At 52.1% G+C, this 23,062-nt stretch overlaps 1 protein-coding gene across 8 annotated transcripts in view; it reads left to right on the top strand.

Annotated features, from left to right (window-relative positions):
• The window catches only part of DNAAF8 (dynein axonemal assembly factor 8), a 92,678-nt gene extending 80,039 nt beyond the window's left edge, over positions 1-12,639 (top strand). For all 8 annotated transcript variants that reach the window (XM_064672569.1, XM_064672574.1, XM_064672572.1 and 5 more), the window contains 5 exons: positions 461-581; positions 2,632-2,849; positions 4,806-4,891; positions 9,104-9,173; positions 12,447-12,639. In XM_064672569.1, the coding sequence (XP_064528639.1) occupies positions 461-581; positions 2,632-2,849; positions 4,806-4,891; positions 9,104-9,173; positions 12,447-12,524 (573 nt within the window). In that variant the 3' untranslated portion in view covers positions 12,525-12,639. The remainder of the gene's footprint in view (positions 1-460; positions 582-2,631; positions 2,850-4,805; positions 4,892-9,103; positions 9,174-12,446) is intronic.
• The last annotated feature ends 10,423 nt before the right edge of the window (positions 12,640-23,062 follow it).

Raw genomic sequence — 23,062 nt, 5'->3', positions numbered from 1 at the left:
GGCCACATCTGTAACAGGCTTCACTAATGTGGCTGCTGTCCCTGTGCAGCTCAGCCCAGGGCATTGTGGCTCTGCTGGACACTTGGATGTGCCAGTTCATTCAGAGACAGGAAGGAGCTGCTACACCCCAGCTTTACTTATCCACTGGATAAAGCTGCCAGCCTCACAGATTTTGAGAGCCTGGCCTGGAAAAGCTGGGAGCAGAGACCTTAGAAAGACTTTCAAAAGGATGACAAGATCCTGTATTGAATTAAGCCACAATTAAGAAGAAAAATGCATGCAAAATGTTCTTGTATCTGCAGACAAGCAGGTGTTTTCTGGGCTGGCAATTACAGAAGTACACAACAGCAACAAAAGCTTCACAGCTTGCCTGAATCAATCCTTCAGAACTGTTAGCCCTCCTGATTAGGGAGCAGTGTTCATGTGACTTGCTTCTCTCTCCCTCCCTTCCCTCCTGCAGATTTATAACCTGAAACGTGACCCCATATTCAGTCTGGAAGTCAGCAAGAAGCACAAGATCCTAAACTGTGAGCCAGGAAGAAAACCCAGTGTTCTGGGCTCTGAGCAGCTATGCAGTCCTGGTAAGGAAATGTAACTCCTGGTACAGATTGGGACTGCTATTGATTAATTGGACAGCAAGACAAACCATCTGGTGGCAGCAAGATTTGGTATTGATGTCCTTTCAGAAGGGAGAGACAGCTCTGAGCTGCAAAGAACAGCTCCAGGGGAGTGCAGCCATTTAACTCTTTACCTGCTGGGCCTTTGCACTGCCAGTGCTTTAGGGGTTAAATATGGAGTTGACCTTAACAGCAGCAGCAGCAGAACAAGCACTGCCAACACAGCTGGTGGATGCAACAGCACACGTTCCCCTCCTGAACTTTTACAAGGTGTCTCACACCACTTTGGCCACAGTGGTTTGTGTGTCCATTCAAAGGCTCCCTGGGAGAGGAAGGACACCAGGACATGGGAGGGCTGGGTGGTGGTGAGGCAGTCTGTTCTGTGAGTGGATGGATAACAATTTATGCAGGGAGTGCTGCTGGCAGCACAGCCATCTAACTCTCAGAAACTGGACTGAGAGCTCATTCAGTTCCTACTGCTGCTGAGCAGCTGCCAGCTCAAAATGACTCCCAGCTATTGCCAGGCTGACTTTGATGTGGAGCTGAAGCCTCAGCAAGGCTGTCAGTTCCCTTGGATGCAGCAGCTTCTCTGAGCCTTTTCTGTTGATTTGACTTGATGGACAAGTGTAAACACAGCTGGGATACAGCATCCTTCAGGTCACGAGGTGTCACTAACACAGGGGGATGCTGCCATGTTGGGATGTTGTGGATTGATCCCAAGCCTTTACAAACAAGCAGTGATCAAGTAAAGCATCCCTGTGGTGTTCACTGGGGAATAGAATCGTTTGGAACCGGCTCATTCTCATTCCTGTAGCTTGAGTTCTGGTGTGACTGATGTGGGCAGCTCAGAAAATGGTTCTGTGCTGCACCTGGTCACTGTGGCCATCAACAGCAGCAGTGGAACCATAGGATTGTTGTAGACTTGAGAGAGGAGTATGACAAAAATGCTATGGAATTACAGACCATCACATCTCTCCTTAAACCCTTCCTGACACAGGACTGGTCCCATACCAGGAGGTGCATGAGGCAGCACATGTGGAAGTGCAAGGAAGGGGTGGTAAGTCAAGGCCTCTGCCCTCAGGACAAAAGAGCTGTCACTTTGGGTAGGGGGTCTCTGAAGGAGGATTTTCCCCAAGGTATTTGTTACTTGGTATTTCTCCCATTATCTTACTGCATAATGGGAAAGAACTGGGCCTATAGCAGAGGTCTGCTGTGACTGAAGCACTTCTTGATTTTTATAAGAGATTGCATAAAATAAAATAAACAAAATAGCTTGTGGAGAGAGCAGAGGTATTCTGCAGGCTTTGCACAACCCAGTGTTGGAGTCAAATCTCAAAATACATGCCCTTAATTTCTTGCTACATGAGGATCTCTGCTTTGAAGATGTCTAAGCAGAGTAAAAAGGAAACCAGTGTACAGCCTTGATGTTTTTGTGTCTCAGAAAATGTATTTCAAAGAGTTACTGTCCTGGAAAAGCAAGTCCACGTGATCCCTGAACTGTCAGGCAGGATATAGTAAGTGCCTCCAGCAAGGCAGACACATCACTCACGTTCTGGGCTCATCTTGAACACTAGAGGAAGCTCTTGCACACAAGGAAACCTCCTTCCAGCAAATAATTATCACAGAGCTGCTGCCTAATGGACAGACAGATTTATCATGAGGAAAATATGAAATACATTAAGTCTTACGTATGTTGAGCAGAATTACATCAGGGATTATAAAAGCAGCTGGATTAACAGATTTCTTTGCGTGGAAAAAAATGAAATGGAATCGTGTCTCCTGTAGCAAAGCAGCAGTTGTCCTTGTCTGACTCCTGAAATGGGGTCAGTGCTGCTGTCTTGTGATCTGAAGATAGGGACACAAAGACAGCAGCAGTCCAGCAGCTTGGGATGAGCATCCCAAACCACATCACAACACCTGAGTGCCTCCAACATCCCACTTCCATGTCCGTGGCGGGGAAGAATCACTTGGGGGGGGGAGATACCAAATAAGTGTTTTCCTCTTCTCCCATCAGGTCAGCCATTGCTGGACACCCGCTGCCAAACCACTTGCCTCGTGTTGCCTGGGATAATCCTGCGGGGTTCAGAGCCCCCACCTTACATGGACCTGCTGGATGAGCTTCTTGGCAGAGGTTTCGCGGTGACCGGAGCCCGTCTCACCGTGCTGGACATGCCACAGGCTCTCTGCATCTCCAGGACACTCAGCAGGGCCAAGGGCAGTGTGGCAGCAAAGGTATGGAACAGCTGGAGCTGGGCTTTGCTTCCTTCCCAAAAGAAGAGCTTCTTAATGCCCTGCTGTGCTAAGCTGGCTGTTTGCTCTGAGCAAACTTGCTTTGGTAGCAGTGTTCCAGCACTGCCTCTGAGCTCTGACACCTCTGGTGAGTAACTTGGGCAGTGTCCCTCCCTGGTGTTCCTGTGTCCCTGCTGGCTCACTGACCCCAACCTCACCATCATTACATGTGAGTGTATCCTTAGTGGGAATTGCCCATCCATTATTTATTTATTGAACATTTAATTCCATTCACCCATCGGTGCACTATTATATGTGTTCTGCTGCTGTCTCCTGTCTTGTTTCTCCATATAAATACAATTTCTCTTTCCCTTTCTCTAATCACACCCCATTAATCCTCTACTACAACGCTGAACAACTCTTTCATGTTTTGGACTGTGCCCTGGAGTCCTAGGCAGGGATTTCCCACCTGGAGTGCTGCCTCCAGCTCTGGGGTCTCCATCACAGGAAGGACATGGACCAGTTGGAGCAAGTCCAGAGGAGGCACCAAGGTGATCACAGAGATGGAGCAGCCCTGCTATGAGGAAAGGCTGGAGAACTGGGATTGTTCAGCCTAGAGAAGAGAAGGCTTTGGGGTGACTTAATTGTGGCCTTCCAGGACCTGAAGGGAGCCTTCAGGGAAAATGGAAAGAGACAATTTACAAGGGCTTGGGGGGACAGGAAAAGGGGGAATGGCTTCCCACTGCCAGGATGAGATGAGATATTTGGAAGGAATTCTTGGCTGTGAGGATGGTGAGGGCCTGGCACAGGTTGCCCAGAGAAGCTGTGGCTGCCCCATCCCTAGGGCTGGATGGGGCTTGGAGCAACCTGGGCTAGTGGAGGGTGTCCCTGCCCATGGCATGAGGGTGGAATGGGATGAGCTTTAAGGTGCCTTCCACCCCAGGCCACTCTGGGATTCTCAGTTAGTGGGTGCTCAGGCTACAGCCCAGTGTGGGGCTTGTGCAAGTGCTCACGAGGCTGGAGCACGGGCTGTGCTGCTGGGCTGAGCAGGCCTTGCCTCACAGCGGCCAAATATTGGGCCCAGACTGTTTTGGTGTAAGAAAAGCCCACCATGTCAGGAATCTTGCCAGGGCAAAGCATCAAGGTGGAATGTACAAGGAAGTGCTGTCAGCAGCACAGGGTAAACCAGGGGCAATAGCAAATCAACAACCACCCAAGGGCTGTCAGACCACAGCAGCCCCTCTGCAAAACACATTTGTGCTTCCAGCCTTTCAGTTGTAGGTGTTATCTGTAATAACAGCAGCTAAGACCTTTTCAGGTTGTGATTTTTTAAACTGACATCCCTTTGAAGCACATCTATATGGAACAGCAATTACATCTAGCAGCCAATTACTGTAAGAACTGCTTCCTTTTCCCGCGGGTCCCCCGAGGATCCATCCCCCTGCACGTGGAATGTGCAGCTCTCTAGGAATGACAAAGTGAATCAGTGTGTGTGGGGCAGAGCCATACCTCCTTCCTCCTGTCAGAGATTAATGACTCTGGGCAGAGCTGGCGTGCTTCCAGAAGGATCTGGCACTGCTGAGCTAAAGGTGAATGTTACAGCCTTTGCTTTCCCGTGCTGGAAGGGAGGTGGGCTCCTTCAAGTAATGAATGCTTCTGCTACAACATCTCAACATTTACCTTATCTCCCTATTCCTGCTTCCAGCAGAGGTAATGACTGAATAACACCCCCTGCTTATTTTCACTCTGAGAGAGGGGAGCAGGAATAACAGTGAGCTGTAAGAGCCGGATAACAGCTCAGACACGATCCTCTCAACTTGGAAGAGTCTGTTGCTTTGTGGCTCCAGCCCCTCCCACAACACACAAGTGGTTATTGGTGCTGTCAGTGGTTCATCAGCCAGAATTAGACTCATTTGAGTGAAGAGCAGCACCAAAGCTCTGTTCTTGCCTCTCTTGCAGTGTTCCCTCCTGAAGGATGGTTTGTGCCTGGTGCTGGCAGCACAGCGGGACGATGCTGTCACCTGCCTCTGCTCCCTGCTGGACAGGTAAGAGAGGACATGGCCCTGCCCACACCCTACAGAGCTTGTGCTCTGAGGAGGGGCTCCTCCTTCTCTGTAATTCCAGGTCTGATGAGGGCAGGTGCCACTCAAAGGCAACCTGTTCTTCACAGTTACCTTGTTAATTATCGAATCATGGAATCACTAAGGTTGGAAAAGACCATTAAGATCATCAAATCCAGACATCAGCCCAGCACCACCACCATGTACTACACTAAGCCAGGTCCCCAAGTGCCACATCCATGTGTGTTTTGAACACTTCCAGTGATGGTGACTCCACCCTGGGCAGCCTGTTGCAGTGCCTGACCACCCCTTCCATGAAGGAACTTTCCCAGTATCCAACCTAAACTTTCCCTGACATAACTTGAGGCAGTTTCCTCTCATCCTGTCCCTTGTTCCTTGGGAACAGAGCCTGACCCCCACCTGGCTCCACCCTCCTGTCATGGAGTTGGAGAGAGTGAGAAGGTCCCTCAGCTGTTCCTGGTGCTCCACCCCCTTCCCCAGCTCCATTCCCTTCTCTGGACACACTCCAGCCCTTCAATGTCTTTCTTGTTGTGAGGGTCACAATACCTCAGAGTATCCCACACTTTCCAAGTCATGTGTCCTCTACTCAGGACCTTAAATACTAAGCTGTGTTGTTGGTTAAGGACCTGGAGTGTCTGTGAGGTTTGGCAGCGTGGTTCCATGAATACAGGGGATTCTGAAATAAGGACTCACATTGGGAATAGACCTGCTGAATCAATAAAATTCCTTGGAGAAATATCTTGGCAGATTTTATGTTTGCTATGAAAAAAATACTGAAATGCCAGAGAGCAAAATCAAAATTAGCCTCTTAAATAAATCACCAGAAACGTTGGATAGGGGATGTATAAGGCTGGAAAAACAAACAGAACCCCTCTGCAGGGACCGATTAGTGAAACGGAGTGATTAGCAGGGCAATTAACCCTCTGTTCCCCAGAGGGAAGGTTTGCCTGCACAGGGGCTGGTGTTTGGCAATGGGATGTGTAGCTCGTGCACATGGTTCCTCTGGCAGGGGAAGCAAGGAGGATGTTTTCTGACAAATTCAGTGAGGAGCAGGCCAGGAGCCACACTGATAACACTGCCCTGACTTTGGCTGGACCATCTGGAGGACTTCCAGATGATGCTGTCAGTGGAACAGGAATAAGTATTCAAGGATAATGGAGTTTACAAGCATCAAGGGGATCAAAGCTGAATATCCACGTTTGTAGGCACCTCAGACTTGTCAGACTTTGATGAAATGTTTCAGGGCCACACCTAGGAAGAATGGTTGGAACAAAGTTCAGCAGTAAGTTTTCAAAAATATGTTTAAGGTAATTGCAAAATATAGACTTTGCTCCTATTCATTTAAAATCACATCCTTGGGAGCCACATCCCAAACCTTCCACCCTGCAAGGCACAGCACTAAAGGGAGGCAAAGAGTAACTTCCCCAAGACCTTTCTGCTGTGTTTTCTTCCACTTTTTTTCCTGGTTTACAGGGAAAATTGAGCTGTTGGGAACCCCAGAGATCACTGGGGTGATTCTGGGAGAGTGGTTGCCAGTACAAGGCCCCCTACCTCTCTTTTTTCCCCAGAGTCATGGGTGCTGCTTAGCAGGACCAGCTGCAGCCCAGCACTTCCCTCTCCTGTAGGCTTGACGTGTTTTCAGCTTCAGTCTCAAGGCAGCACCTCCAGAGAAACCTCCTATGGCTTCTCCTGTCTTTACCAGGGAGCCCAGGGGCTGAGAAGGAAGTGGGCAGGAATAGGTTCCAGTCTCACTGTGCCTTCACCTTTCATCCTGCTCTGTACAAAGGAGTCCCTTGCTGAACTGCACAATACATGTGCATAAGTTATAGCTGTCAAGAGGCACTTCAAGTGGCAGCATCCACTCTGCCTCTCACCCTGGTGCCAGAACCAGTGATCAGGCAGCCATTTCATACAAAAAAAACATATTTGCCTTCATGATCATTGGTGCCTGTGGAAGGGAGGGGCAGGAGAGTGTGTCCCAGGATGGGAGGAGGGAGGCACACATCTTCAGGTAGAACAGCTTCAGCCAACAGGAGCTCAGGCCTTATTGTCTCACAAGACATTGCATAAAATCTGCTTTGCCAATATGTTTGAAAACCCAGCCTGACTTCACTAAGGACACTTCATGCCAAGACATCTTCAATTTAAATAACACCTGAGGTTAATTACACTGACAACTCCATCAGCCCTTTCTGTACCATGTAGGTCACTGGGTATTTATTTCCCTCTCTCTGCCACGACCTGCCCAGGTTTTGGCCTGAATTTGAGCTGCACTGCTGAAGCACCACGGTGGAGGGATTATTTTACAGCCCTGGGACTTGACTCACAGCTGAGGCACATTTCTTTGTGCCAGGGGAGGAATGTTGCCATCTGCATGAAAGCCTGGGATGTGATGTCGGAGATGAGTCTTGATAAGAAGGAGGAATCAGGTGTTGAGAGGAGCAAAGTGGCCTTTGCCAGTGTAACTGCTCCTAGTTCTGACTCTATTAAAGCTTCCCTAAGCCAGCTCTGGTAGTGCTGGAGAGACATTCAGTCCCTGGGGGGTTTGAAGACAGACCCAGACCCTCCTAAGTGTGTCTTAGGAGCTGCAGAAAGCAGCAGGGCCCACTCTGGCTGCTTTCTGGACATCCATGATGGAATTATTTCTGCACCAAAGGGCAGGAAGAACAGAGGGAGGGACAAAACCAGTGCAGGTGTGGACACAAAAGCAGCTTGTGAGTTTGGTTGCCTGCCAAGAGTGGAGCCAGAGCAGGAATCTGGGAGAATCTGGGCACGTGCCAAGGCTAACTCATAGGGCAGAGTGAAGTCAGTGTTTGGAAGAGGTGAGGGGAAGCTGCAGCACAGCCTGGGAGCAGTGGGAACCAGGGGGAGAACCCAGAGAAGGAAGTGACACAATCCTACCCCACAGACGAGGAAAAATTATGTGAGACTTACCTTTCTAGTTCTGTCAGCATCCGGCTGCCTGGATATCTCACTTGAAAGCATTTGAATTTTCCCTGCCATAACTTGTTTTCACAGCCACATTTCCTGGCTGCAGGGTGGCAGAGGGAAGAATGTGCAGCAGTGGATTCAAAGCAGCTCCTGGAAGGAAGGCATGCTCTGCTTTTTATGCATGACAAACCAGATTTAGCTGCCTTAATAGGTGATGCTGGTGCCATAGTGATTAGTCCTCTATGGTTTTAAGCATTTAAAAAGCACTTTCAGATGCCTGTAAGATTGTTAGGACCTATATACGTTGTGCAGGGACTTAGGAGCTCACCTGGTTAACATTGTACTGAACTCAGGAGGCAGGTGTTGGGTAAAACACCCAAAACACTGCAGCAGAATAAAATCAGAGTTTAGGCCAGGCTTTCTGCCTTTAAACAATGTAGTGCAATCAGAACAGAAGGCAAGTGTTAAGGAACTTAGCTGGATGTTATTCTTCCTGACGGAACATTCTTCCCGGTGTTAATTGCTGTTAGCAGGGAGCGATGTTATCCCTATAGGAAGCTCATCCCGGGGAGCTTTGGAGGGGTAGGAGGTGTAGAAATAAAAAAAAAAAAAAAATGAACACATGGGGTGTAAAATCTTAGAGCAGTTGAAAACCACTGAAAGGAAAACTGTTGCCAAGCACAATACCTGGATATGGGGGCAGGGAGCAGGGAGTGGCGTCCAAAGCCTCTGGAGAATTTTCAAGCCTGAGGCTCCAAGTGTGCAGAGAGTCAGTTTAAAAGGCACTTTTGAAATTTGTACCATGCCTTTTGATTTCTCTTGAATACCTTTTAGGATCAGCTTGTGTGTGGCTTGAGGAGGAACAGAGCAAAACAAGGACTAGTGGGGTAGTCCCTGCAGCTCAGAAAGTCCTGGGTTTCGTGTAAAACACCCAGATTATCTTTGTGGAGAACAAGACCCTTGCACAGGGATCTTGCACAGAGCTAACTATCTACACTTACATGTCTGCCCCAGAGCCCCCATTATGCAACTGTTAGTTTGAAGGTTTATATTTTAATAGTGCAAAGCCATTTATACAAAGCTTTGTAAAACCCAGGATTTAGCTGTGTAAAGAAGTTCAGTAGCAGATGCCCGTGGCTGGAATTGCTGGCACAGAGCACAGTCCTCCTCAGAGCTCGGTCATCTGCACTCCCTGACAGCTGACAGGGCAAACTAACACTGCCTTCCCTTCCTCTTTCCCCCCAGTGCCTGCTGGCAGAAGCAGTCCATCCTGAACACTGCAGAGCATCTCCTTTATCCCCAGAATGAGAATCAGGCAAGTAGAGAAGTTTATGGTACAGATATGTGTCCTTTGTGCCCCTGTGATGAATGGAATTTGTCAATATTGGTTGAATTTTAGAAAAATTATAAGCTTTGTGAGACAGAGGTGGTGTCTTGTGGCAGCCCCAAACCTTGGCTTACACTGAGGCCAGAACCTGGGGAAGACAGGACCAAAATCCTGTCAAACTGTCTCCCATATTACAGTGGTGACACAATTTTCAACCAAAATACTTGGAGATATTGATAAAGAATCTATATTTTCCATAGAAATTCAGTTATTTTTTTCTCAAAAATCAACACTTAAAAAAATATCACAGAATCCCAGAATGGTTTGGGTTGGAAGGGACCTTAAAGCCCATCTCATTCCACCCTCTGCCATGGGCAGGGACACCCTCCACTAGCCCAGGTTGCTCCAAGCCCTGTCCAGCCTGGCCTTGGACACTTCCAGGGATGGGGCAGCCACAGCTTCCCTGGGGAACCTGTGCCAGGGCCTCACCACCCTCACAGGGAAGGATTTCAAATAGCTGTGATATTTGTCAAAAATTAGTGACAGGAAATGTTCACTCAGCTCTGTGGCCAAGCTGGCACATGTCCTATGTTCTGGAAGTTATGTTTCAGAAGCCCAAATCCAAGTGGAAGAGGAGAAATGAAGCCATTCCAGGGATGGGTTGGCTGAATATTTTCTCAGTAGTTCATCCCAAGAAAGGAAACACTGAACTCCAGACATGTGGGCAGCTAATGGGAATAAACTGCATAAATACATTCAAAATTCTGGCTGTAATCATCAAAGTTTAGAACAAAACAAACGAGAGGTTTGGATAGAGGAGGCAGTGCCTGAAGAATTGGGATTAGGAGATATAAACTCCTGGTGGAAGGGAGTGTGGGACGACATGGCAGGAGTGTGGGACGAGATGATCTTTAATGTCCCTTCCAATTCAAGCCATTTTGTGATTCTGTGATAAAAGAATTGGAGGGAGTGAGAAATTACAGCAAATGCCCAAGCCTCTCCTCTGGATCCCTTTTGCTTCTCCAAAAAAACCCAGCAGGAGAGCGAGGTTGTGCTTGTAACCTCATAGAACACATGAGAGCTGCTGCCTTCAGGACTAGTGCTTTAAGGACTGAGCCTTAAAAGACACAGAGCCCTCTTTGAAGTCTGTGTTCCTTCTTTTAACACAGTCAAAACTACCCCAACTTCCCCAAAGTCCTTCAGCTGCTGCCTTCAGCCCCTTTCCCCGTGGCACAGTGGGATTCTCCCAGCGTGGCTGGGATTGCTCCCGCTGCAGTGCCTGGGAGCTCTGCCTGCACAGCTCTGCAGGGCTGTCACAGCTCAGTGCTGCCTGCTGCCAGGGTGCCAGGCTGTTGCCAAGGAATGTGACAGGGCAGCAAGTCCAGGCTGGCTTCTGATTTGCTTTGAAAGGACATTACATATCCCTGCCTGACATAAAATCCTTTCTGCTTCCCGGCACCGGGGAATCAGCCTATCAGGAAAAGGCTTAGAGCGCTTCTGTGCTGAGAGGAGGAAAAAGCAAACATGCTCAGCCCTTCTCCCTGCTTCTGACAGCCTGGGATGTGGAATCTAATCCCTCTGGGGCTGGTGGAAGCAGGGGCTGCTCTCAGCAGCTCAGAGTTTAGATCAGGACTGTAGTCCTGGGACAGTGGTGGGCGCAGCACATCTTGTTGGGGGTCCAAACAGCAGGTTTGTTTTCCAATGGGTCTTTGGCTCCCAAATCCGGGGTAGGTTCAGGAATCAGAGTGAGATCTGAGGAGCAAGCGCAGCAGGGAACCTGAACCTCAAAGGGTGGCCCAAGGAATGATGTTTGAGCCTCTGATCTCTTGCTAATGAGTTTATGAAATGCCAGCCAGGCTTTCCAGGGCAAAGCTAATGAGCAACATCCTGATACCAGGCAAAGTTCAGGAGGGTTAAACGAACATGGATTTCAAATCCTCGTGGTCTGAGCAGAGCTGCAGTCTTTACTGGTGGAGTTGAGCCAGGGAAGTGAAAAGGAACATCATCCTTTCTCCCTGTGAGATTTAGGATTAGGCAATAGGATGGGAAATCAGCTTTCCAAATGTGGACTGTGTCAGTGCTGACATCTGGGCCTGGGCTGGTTGTCTGCCTGCTTCTGCAGCCCTTGAGGAAAGTAAGCCTTGCATTGCTGGAGCACCTTCACCTGCCCGTGTGAAACATCTGCCTTAGGAGCAGACGAATCCACACTTTGGAAGTTCCTTATTTTTACACAGTGACCCTGAAAATGCCGTGCAGGCTTATCCTGGGCACATACAGACCAGTTCCCATCTGGAAGTGTGACCATGGTCACACCAGGGAGCCATGGCCACCATTAGGGGCTGTTGAACTTCCATGGACCTCCAGATGTCCCTGCCCAAACTGGAATGTCTCCAGCAATAAGAGAGTAGTCAGGGTGTGCTGTGCTCAGCCTCAGGACTGGGATGTCCTGGGGCTGGATGTTTCCCCTCCCTGCAGCTGTGAGTGTGGCTGGGATGAGCCCGAGGCCGAGGTGGCTGTTCCTTGGTGGCAGTGCAGGATGTCACTGACGTGCAGGGGGTGACACAGTGTCTGCACAGTCACCCCTCAGTTAGAGCCCATGGATGCAGTTGAGCCCCCACTGGCAGGCAGCACTAATCCCTCAGCTCTGCCCGAGTCTGCTCCAGCATGTCCCTCCTTGCAGACACCTGAAACCTGGGACTGGAGCATAGGGACGGGCGGAAAACACATCCCAGCCACTCTTGGCCACTCTGCCCCTCAGTAGCAGAGGGGCTGGAGTCTATAACAGAGACTAAAAAGCTGTGAGGAGAGGCAGAGCTGGCAGGAGGGCCCCAAGGGCTGTGTAGGGTGGGCATCAGCACAGCATCTCTTGTGCTTTATGGGACATGGTGCTCATTAGCACAGCCAGGATTGCAGGGTTGTCCCAGGGCCCTTGGCAATATCCTGGCCTCTCCAACTTGGAAGCAGCCATGCCAGAGCTGCTCCAGAGCAAGGTTTGGGAAAGAGAGGCAGAGCAGCTGGGGGAGGGAATAATTTCCCACTTAGCACTCTGCATATTGTTGCTATTTGTTGTTCTTTGAAAACGTGACTCCTGAGAACAGCTTAACAGTGGTCACAACTAGCAGGTTTCCCAGCCATCTCTGTACTGGGATTAATCCAGCCTGGAAAATAGCCTCTGCACAAGAAACCTGCATCTGAAAAGAGGTTTCTTTGCCATGCACAACTCACAGCTCTGCCCCAACCCTTTCCTTCTTTTCTCCCCAGGCCCAGGAGCTGCTCTGCGGCCTTTTTGACTCACTGACATCAGAGAGCATCCACCGGATTGAATCCCAGGATTCTTAGCCAAGGCAGTCAAGGCCTCCAAGCAGCCTTGGATGCCACTGTGGAGATGGACACATGGGGACTCCCAGCTCTCAGAACACTAATATTTGTTTGGGATTAAAATGCAAAGTCTGAAGTGTGGCATTAGCATTGCTAAGATAAATGAGAGTGGTGGGAGGAAGGATCAGAGCCCCAAAACAAATATTTCTGAACTGTAGCCATGGTTTCTAATGGAATGCATTCAGAGACAGTCTGCTTGTGTCTATGGAGCAAGGTTTGGAGCATTCCTCTGACTGGGAAAAGTTCAGTAAGTGAACTTTTCAGCAGTGTTCACTGCTATCTGTCTCTCAGGTTCTTGGGAACTCCATCCTCCACAAGCCTCAAAGACTTCATGGAGAGAGTCAGTAGCTGCTGCTGCTAGTGTGTTCTCTGAACCAAAGACAAAACCACAGCAAATAAAATGGAAATAGCCTGAGAGAAGGTTGGATCCCTGGAGGGTTCAGTACACCAGGTAGAGCCATTCAATAAGATTAAAAGCTGGACAGCTTAATGTTCACCTGCCTCTGTGCAGTTCTGGGTGCCACAATATCAGAAGGATCTAAAGCTATTAGACTCATAGAATCATAGAATCAGTCAGGTTGGAAAGCACCTCTGAGATCATCAAGTCCAACCCTTGATCCAATCCCTCTGTGGTTCCCAGCCCATGGCACTGATGCCACATCCAGTCTCACCTTAAACACCTCCAGGGACAGAGAATCCACCACTTCCCTGGGCAGCCCATCCCAGTGTCTGATTACCCTCTCTGACACAGGTGGAGCTGTGTCAGGGGAGGATTAAGCTGGGTATTAGAAAAAGGTTCTTCCCCCAGAGGGTGGTTGGCACTAACCAGGCTCCCCAGGGCAGTGGGCACGGCCCCAAGGCTGCCAGAGCTCAAAGAGACAGTGGAATTGTTGGGGTGTCTGCAGGGCCAGGAGTTGGACTGGATGATCCTTGTGGGTCCCTTCCAGCTCAGGATATTCTGTGATTCTCTGTGCATGCATCTGGTTCCAGGCACGGCAGAGGTAGCACGAACAGTCCCTGTGCATTGTCCCAGTGGTGTGAAGGCTGAGTCATGTGCCACCCCACCTCTGGGTGCTGCTGGGAGGTGAACCCCTTCTGTCACTGGCCTTTCCTTCCATGAGAGCCTGGGGTGAGTCCTCCTCCTTCCCAGCTCACCCAAACTCTGAAAAGGCAACACCTCTGAGATCTGTCCCCTTTCAGATGAGGCTGAAAGTGCCCAGTAAGTCCAAAAGCTGGAGGTCTGGCCCTGCAAGCTGTGCTACCTCTGTGGGTAACAGTCCTAATAGAGCCTCTCTCCTTCTCCAAACCACCTGGAAACAGCCAAAAGAGATTGTCACAGCCAGGGGGGGACATGGACAGAGACCAGTCCCAACCTCACACAGCATTTCAATGGCAGAACTCAGAATCATTGAATCCCAGACTGGTTTGGGTTCGAAGGGACCTTAAAGCCCACCTTGTTCCACCCCCTGCCATGGACAGGAACACATTCCATTAGACCAGGTTGCTCCAAGCCCCGTCCAACCTGGCCTTGAATGTGGAAGTACCCTCCAAACCTCTGCTCCCCAGCACTGTTCTGCCCGTTCACCACTCTGAGCTTCGTGGTGGGACCAGACATCTCCTGAAGAGAAGCTGCAGAAATGCACTGGTGAGGGAAGCAAGGCAGCTGCTCCAGTCCCTGGGGAGGACGAGGTCCTTGGAGTCAGCGTGCCAGAGAAGCTGCTCTGCTCCTGCAGCTAAGTAGGCCATTTCCTGCACTCCAGGCGCATTTCTGTCATGCTTGTAAAGCCATGTACGCTTTGAAACAAATGAAAATTATGAGGATCCACCCCCAGCACTCGGGGAATTTGATCTGAAAAAGGAGCATGTGGAATAAAGCACAGGCAGGCAGCGACTGAGGGGTGAGGCTGTGGAGCTGTGCACAGGGAAGGGCACACAGGACCAGCAGCAGCCCAGCCTGGGGGCACGGGGGTCACCGGAGCCATGTCCCACAGAGCTGTGAGAGTGGGGTAATGGGGAGCTGCACAGCAGGAGGTGATGCTCTGGGGACTGTCAGCAGTCAGCCTGGAGAGCTGACATCCCAGTGGGACACCCCCAGCACATCTAGGCCTGACTCTTAATTCACAAATTAATTCATGGAGTCATAAAATTATAGCAGGTTTGTCTTGGAAGGGATCTTAAAGCCCATCCCATTCCACCCCCTGCCATGGGCAGGGACACCTTCCACTAGCCCAGGTTGCTCCAAACCCTGTCCAGCCTGGCCTTGGACACTTCCAGGGATGGGGCAGCCACAGCTTCTCTGGGCAAACCTGTGCCAGGGCCTCCCCACCCTCACAGGGAAGATTAATTTACTGTGTAGCAAACCAGGACCTGGCACAAAACACATCCAATATCCCATCCCCTTCCAGACATCCCACTGCTGAAGCTTGAGCTCTGTGAGCCTCCATCCACCACCATCTTTGCCTCACCAAATGGAGGTGACAGCTCTGCCACATCCCCCAGGCACACCAGCAACACCCCAAAAATGGGGCAGCACCCAGATATCACCAAGCAAGAAGCTGCTGCTGTGCCTCCTATTCCTATTTTAAAGCCCAGCTAATTAGTCTGAGCGTAACAAACTAACACACCCTGCGCAGAGCAGGGGAAAGAATCATCCTCTGGTATTTCCAAAATGCCAGGATTCCATAAATAACCCCGCCAGCCTTTTCTCCTAGAGAATACCCCACTCCTCCACGGAGAACTGACAACCAGGAGCACCACAGACCCACCCGAAATCGATGCTGTCAGCCGGCCATCAGCCCCGGCTCCAGCAAAGGGAGCTGCAGCTCACACGCTGCTTTTCCCTGGAAACTGCCACAAGGCAGCCAGGATTAGCTAATCAGAGCTGAGGAGCTAGAACTGGGGGAAAGGCAGATCTGATCCAAGATTGCCAGCTTTGCAGCTGGCTCCTACTTGCAAACAATTCATTTAGATTATGAAAGCAAGAAATTGAGTACAAAACCCCCTAGATTGTTTGCTTCCTGGAGAAAGAAAAGAAAAGAAATGGAATTTAGATTAAAAATTATGCAGAATAGTATTAATTCCCCACCCTCTCGTGCCTCCCCTCTTGCTGGAAAACCAGAGCTAATCAGAATTTCGCATTGTTCTGCTGCCACTGTCAGAGCTGCCTCAATGGAGGAGAGATAAAATACAGGAGGTGGCAGTTGGTGTTAACTCCTTAGAGTCCTGGCGTGACAAAAATGGGAGCATGGTGCCTGGTGCTGATACCCCATTTTCCCAGCGTGCTCTGGCCTGGTCCCCTCCCTTTGACAGGCAAGTGTTGGGGTGCAAAGCTGCTCTCCATGCCCTGCAGAGCTCCTTGCTCTGCTCTGGCACTGCCAGGACCGGGCACGTTGTGTTTATTCCCCTCAGGGAAGGCTCGGTAGCTCTCAGGTGAGCTTTGCCTCAGGGGGATTGGTGTCCCGAGGGATGGGGAGGTGCTGGATGCTTCTCCTTATGTAGGGCACAGGCAGAGCCACACTCATGTAGCTTTCCAGCTTGCTGTGTCCTGCTTTGTGCCAAGAACAGAGTTAACTAATTACCCATCAGGCCTAAAATTCCCTACCTGGCTTCCCCCAGCAGCACTGGGACACTGATACCCAGCCAGGTGAGCAGAGGTGACCTAACCCTCCCCTGAGCAGGGCAGGTGGAGGGGCTGAACTGGCAGCTGAGCCACTCTCCTGCTCTGCTGTGCCAGAGAACTGCAGGAGCAGCTTGTTCCTGGTGAGCAGGGACTGGCTGTGCCCTTCTCCAGCAGCCCCGGTCCAGGGGCAGCACCCAGACACTGCCAGAGACACAGGGACATCTCTGCTGACCCTCCTCAGCCACCAGTGCAGAAACAGCAGCTGCTCAGCACTTTCACAACCTGGCCAAATGCCTCCATCCCAAAAATAATTCCTGTTCCAGCCCTGTGCAGATGAGCCCTGCTGGGTACCGGGAACGTCCCACGTCACCGCTCCGACCTGCCAGCCTGGAAATCACTGCACAGCAAACGGGATTTACAGCCTTCCCAGCACAGGCATGGCCTGGAAATTGGGCACTGGTTTTCCTCTCCAAGGGTCTGTGTCTGGTTCAGGAAGCAGGAGGAGTTGATGGACCTGCTGGAGCTGTCCTTGGATCATCCATACCCACCAAACTGGATAATCCTGGTCTGCACGCTTCCCATACTTTCAAACATTTGCCTTGCTCTTGCTGGCAGAGCCATAAGCACCTCTCTTGGGCAAAAGCCACCACTGCTGGATATCCAGGAAGACCTCAGAGCCTCTTCCAGTACCTAAAGGGACTCCAAGACAGCTGGAGAGGGACCTTGGATAAGGACCTGTGGTAATAGGCCAATGGGGAATGGCTTCTCACTGCCAGAGGGCAGGGTTAGGTGGGATATTGGGAAGAATTGTTGGCTGTGAGGGTGAGGAGGCCCTGGCATAGGTGGCCCTGGGAAGTTGTGGCTGCCCCATCCCTGGAAGTGCCCAAGGCCAGGCTGGACAGGGCTTGGAGCAACCTGGGCTAGTGGAAGGTGTCCCTGCGGTGGCAGGGGGTTGGGACAAGAAGAGCTTTAAGATCCCTTCCAACCCAAACCATTCCATGGTATGGCAGGGGTGGTGGCTGTTCCCTGTCAGGGGACATATTTTCCTTGCCATCACCTTCCTGGAGTGGGATAGGGATCTGGGCTCTAGTCCCAGTTCTGCCCCATTGGGAAGGCAGTGGCCTTTCTCCATTCCTTGATCTCCATCTTCCCAGGGCACCATGTCCCAGGCCTGTAGCAGCAGGAGCCAGTGATTAATTGTCCTTGGCAATTCCCCACTGGCAGGGGCTGGAGGAGCACAAAGGGCGCTTTGTCTGTGGCTGCGAGCGCTGATAAAGCGGGGCTGGGATGACTCAGCCGTGGGTAATTAGACAGAGAACAGCTGATGTCTCGGGCAGGAACACCAGCCCTGAGCACGAGGAGCTCCCTGGATGCCTCTAACTGGGTCATGCAGGAGACCAGCTCCTTGTCCAGGCTCACCTGGCCCCGGCGTGGCCACGGCCCTGCAGCAGCACCACTGCCCATCCCAGAGCGTGGCTGGTCTGCTCCATTAAAGCAAGGCAGGAGCTCTGCTGGGACAGTTTCACAGTGTGGGGTCAAACTGAGGGCTGCTGGTCCTGCAAACACTCCTGGGGAGCTCGGTTGAAGAGCTGTAGGGTCAGTCTGTCTCCATTCATTCATCCATCCATCCACCCACCCACCCGTCAATCCATCTGTCCATGCATCCATTCATCTGTCCATCTGTCCACCCACACACCCATCCATCACCCATCCATCCTTCCATCCATCACCCATCCATCCATCACCCATCCATCCATCCATCACCCATCCATCCATCCTTCCATCCATCCATCCATCACCCATCCATCACCCATCCATCCTTCCATCCACCCCTCTGTCCTTCCCCATGTCTGGCCTGCACATCCACCCCAGCTCAGCTCCTGCAGGACCAGCTGGGCTCTCCCTCCCACTTGGCTGGGATTGGGATTGGTCTGGGCCGTGGGGACTCCTGCCCTGCTGTCCCTGGCCAATCCCTCATTTCCCTGCTCCTGCTGCAGCTGGGGGGAGATGTAAACCTCAGGTGGGGCTTTGCTGGGCTCCCTGTCCCTGCCTTGTGTCTGTGTGTGGCTGCTCTGTGGGGTGAGTGGATGGATCCGACCCCTGGAGCCTCCTAAATGCAGGCCTGGGTGATGTTGGCCATTTTCTGGCCATCAGGAACCTCCCAAAATCTTTGTGAGTTTTCAAAGATCCTTTTGAAGATGAAAACTTGTCTCCAGCAAGATCATTAAGTTGCTGCAGCTGGTTGGGATCTTCAGGTGGCTCCAACTGACCTGTTTGTGACCAAAGACAGTGGTGGGGGGACTTGAGCATCTCCTTATAAGGAAAGGCTGAGGGAGCTGGGCCTGTCCAGCCTGGAAAGGAGCAGGCTGGGAGGGGACCTCATCCATGTCCTTCAGTATCTGCAGGGAGATGTTAGGGGCTGGACCAGGCTCTGCTTGGGAGTGCCCAGCAACAGAACAAGAGGCAAGGGGCAGAAACTGATGCCCAGGAAGTTCCACCTGAACACAGGATCATTAGGGCTGGAAAAGACCTCCAAGATCATTGAGTCCAACCTTTGACCAACTACCTCCGTGGCCACTAAATCACAAACATGAGAAAGAACTTCTTCCCTGTGTGGGTGACCAAGCACTGGCACAAGCTGCCTAGACAGGGTATGGAGTCTCCTTCCCTGGAGGCACCCAAAAGCCATCTGGACACAATCCTGAGTAACGTGCTTGGGGACACACTGCTTGAGCAGGGAGATTGGTCCAGGTGAGCTCCAGTGGTCCCTTCCAACCTGAACCATTCTGGCATTCTCTGATCTGGACGCTGGGATGTCCTGGCTGAGCTGCCTGGTGCTGAAATCTTGGAGAATTCAAGTGACTTAGAAAGGGAAGGAGGGAGCAGGGCAGGGTGGAATGGCTGTCCCTGTCCCTCTGAGGGAACGTTATCCCTCAGCTGACAGCCACTGCTTGGGGCCTGGAGAATGCATTTGGCTTGTGCCCCACAGCTGCTGGCACTGATGGGGCTCTGGAGCTCTTAATGCCCAACAGCTGGGATTCCATGCCCTGAGTGGTGACTTTGGGTGCAGGGCTCCTCCTTTCCAGAGCTCTTGGCAGAAGATCCTGGTGGTTGATTCCCTCTCACAGCAGACTGGCTGGTGAATGTCTCCCAGAAAGCTGGGGAGTAGCAAGAACAAGTGGCTCCCAAGAGCTGCTGTCTCCAGTCAACTCAGAGCCAGATGCCTTGTCCTGTGGGGAGTTTGCTGTAAGACCAGTGTGACTGTTGTGCTGGTCCTACTCTCTGAGCCCAGCCTGTCCTTCCACAAGATCCAGCCTCCCTTGGCAAATCTGGAAGCCAGCCAAGGTGGTGTTTAGCTCCTGACAGACAACCTTGGGCTGCTTCAACCATCCAAAGTGCTGATGGCAGCCAAAGTGCTCTGGGGTCCTGTGAAGCTGCTCCTCTCCCCTGAAGGCAGATATCCAAACTCATGGATGTGACCATGCTAAACCGTGGTCCTGACCACTAAACTACCACAGTCCATCCATCCACCTGCTGCTGAGCATCTCACACAGCCACAGCCTGTACTCGGTTGCCCAGCCTCCAGAGTCTCCCAGCCAGCGTGTCTGGCAGCCTCCAAATATTGGAGTCCCCTTGGATCTGAAGCCAAGTCAGTTGTCTGGGCACCCTGGGGGTCAGCCAGACAATCAGTCCTGGCATGTATGAGCTATCCTGGCCAGCCTCGTGGGGCAGACAAGGCCCAGGAGCTCTGCAGAGCCAGCAATGCTCGTGGGGTAAAGCAGGACTTGGGAACTAGAGCTCCATCCTTGGGAAAGGCTCCTGGCAGTGCTCCTGGAACCAGGCTGGGAAGAGCCAGTCCCTCGGGTGATGGGCAGGTGTGCCACAAGCTGGAGTGAGGCCAGGAGAGGCTGAGGGAGCTGGACCTGCCTCAGTGTGAAGAAGAGAAGGGTGAGGGATCTCAGTCACTGCTCGGGATTGTACAGTGCTGGAAGCAGAGGATGGGGAGGTGCAAAGCAGAGGGATGAAGTGGCAAAGCTTCAGCAAGGGAAGTGCAGATGGGAACAAGGCAAAGGAGGTGCAGCCCAAGAGGGGGACCCAGGCCAGCTGCAGGGTTTGCCCACTCCAAATGGTCCCCAGTTACCCCTCCAGCCCCTGCTCCGTGACTGGGGGGTAGCTACACTCCAGGTGGGATCTGGCCATCCCTTACAGACTGGCCTTTCTTCATTGTGGCTCCTGACTCTGCTCCAGCCCCGGAGGCACTCAGGTGACCCAAATTCCTCTGCCTGCCTTCCTGTCAGGGCTGGGGTGGGGGAAACACTTATAAACCCCCCACTCCGAAGTGGTCAGAGTGGTGAGGCAGCACTCCTGGCTCATCTGCAGCCTTTTCTCCTAAAATTTCTTTTCCACGTGGCATCTTCGGGGCTACAAGGTGATTAACACCCCCTTTAAGCAAATTCTGGATGCCTTTAAGCCCCTGAGGTGTTACACATGGCTTACAAGTTGGGCTCCATTAGCACTTGATTTGCTGTTTATTAAAGCCTCAATTAATCTTGTATTAACGCTTTTCAAACACAACTTTTCCGGAGGTGTAGCAGCCTCTGAGGCAAGGAGCTTAACTTCTCCCCAGCCTGGTGTCACCGATGTCAGGGAGGATTTAGCTCTGGATCTCTCCAGGCTGAGAACTGAGGAGCTGGGAGGCTGCAGAGAGCGAGAGCCACCCATGAGGATGCTCTGATTAGGGTGGGATAACACCACCCCAGAGACACCTCTGGCTCTGCTGCTCCCAAATCTGGGGTGACTGGGGGAGTAGGATCCACGATCTGGAAGCCCACTGCCCAGCCTACCACCCCAGGGGAGAAGGGGAGAGGTTTGGGGGCAGCCTGGGGGTGGTGTAGCTGGCAGAGGGAAGATCTGCTAGCCAGGATCCTGCAAAGCTGGAGCAGGAAGAGGGTTCTGGAATGGGAAGATACTCACCTGAAAAGCAGAACCCTTTCCTGCCCCTGCCCTGGCAGCCCTGTGGCTTTTGGAGGGATGTGAAAGAAGTGCTGGATTCGGAGGAGTGTGGTCAGCAGGAACAGCACCCTGTGCTCCTCTGTGGGCTTGGGGTGCTGCCCCGGGCACCCTGGGCAGGCACGGCAGGGGGGCTGCCTGTGCTGGCATCCAGACCCATGTCCGGGCGAGGCAGGGGTGGGATGGAGGAGATCTCCCATCCCTGCCAAGCTGGGATGCTGCTGTTGTCATGGCAACGTGGGAGACCTGCGAGCTGGAGCCCATAACCCACCCCTTTGGGTGGTGGGGGAGTGTGCAGGGCTGGGGGTGCTCTCCATCCCCTCCCTTGAGCCCTGGCATCCCCCCACACCCCAAAATTGCCATCAACCCCCTCCTCCCAAAGCTGACACACCCACCTCTCTTTCAGCTGAAAGACCCTGGTGAAAACACCGGGTTTTCCACGGGGAAAAAACACCTTTGGATGAAAAAATGTGTCCAAACCCATTGCAGGGAGCACAAAGCCAATGCAGAGATGTCAGCAGCCTCCTGCTTCCCTCTGCCCTGTGCTGAAATCCTCCAGCTGAGGCTGAAGCAAAGGCACTTCACACCCAGCAGGGTTTGGCCCAGAGCTGTTCCCTGTGGGATGCTCACAGAGCTCTTTCCACCAGGCAGGGATGTACCTGGGAACTGGCTGTGGTGAGATGGGGCTGGAGGTGCAGCCAGCTCTGCTCTCCCTCTTCCCAGAAGTGGCTGGATTGTCACACAAGGTCACCTCTCCCATCTTCCACCAGCTGTGGCCCTGCTGAGACATCTCACGTGGCACAGGCTGGATTTTTCTCCACCTCAGGACAGCTTTTGCTGTCTGGCTCCAGCAGCTCATCCCCGCTGGGGCCCTTGGCAGCTGCCAGGCTTTAACTGACGTCTGTCCATCATTCCCAGCAGCTGGAATCACGGACAGCAGAGGGGCCCCGAGGGAAGGACAGGCAGGGATGAACCTGAGCTGCATCCCCTCCGTGGGCATTCTGCTGCCACCAGAAAGGGATTGGAATGCCCTCGTGCCTCCTCCCACAGCTCCCATCCCTCCAGCATTCCTGCTCAGCCCTGTGCTCGGTTCCGCTGGGGTGCCGGGTGGCACATGAGTCACATTTCCTCCCAACGCCCATTCCAGCTTGGTGCTGCCACTATTTTTGGAAATTCTTGGAAGCAGATCAGCCCTGAGAAGCACATTTAATGGGTCCTCACCACGCCAGGCTCACGTCCCCCCATGTCCCTGTGCCAGGCCAGGGAAGCCCCCGTCAGCCCGGATCCTGCGCTCCCCTCCCAGCTTGGGATGCGTGAGTGGGAACTCACTTCTCATCCCACAGCCCCTCCTGAGTCAGGGGGGAGCTGAAGCACCGTCTTAGTGGCAAAACATTACCTTTTAAAGGACCTGCTTGGGATTGGGGTGGGACTTCCTGCAATGCCAGCTTGGCATGGATCATTGTGCTCCCATTGAGTGGATCATTCCCAGCTATTTTTACTCTCCACCCCTGGTGTTTTAGCTGGGGCTGCAGTGCCTCACTTGGTGTCTCTGAGCAAAACCGGGCACAATCCAGCTCTGGAATCAAAGGGTGGATGAAATGAGAGGAAGGTTCAGCAGCTGAGTGTAACAGCCAGGCCTTTCCAGCTCGGGAGAGATCTGGTTTTACACATGCACCCACATCCATGCCACCCCACACCTGCCACCCTGCGCCTCTTCCCTCCAGTCCTCCAGGATCTGTACAAATGGAGGAGTTATCTTCCTTTCAGAGCAGTGATTGTGTTGCTCATCCTTTGCTTGGGGCACTGCCCAAGGTCAGTGGTCATGGCCCCCGGGATGTCCGGCTGCCTTCCTGGCCAAACCTGGGAGCAA

The sequence above is a fragment of the Pseudopipra pipra genome, chromosome 16, assembly GCF_036250125.1.
Source record: "Pseudopipra pipra isolate bDixPip1 chromosome 16, bDixPip1.hap1, whole genome shotgun sequence".
Classification (NCBI taxonomy): Eukaryota; Metazoa; Chordata; class Aves; order Passeriformes; family Pipridae; genus Pseudopipra; species Pseudopipra pipra.
This window is presented reverse-complemented; position numbering and strand designations above follow the sequence as displayed.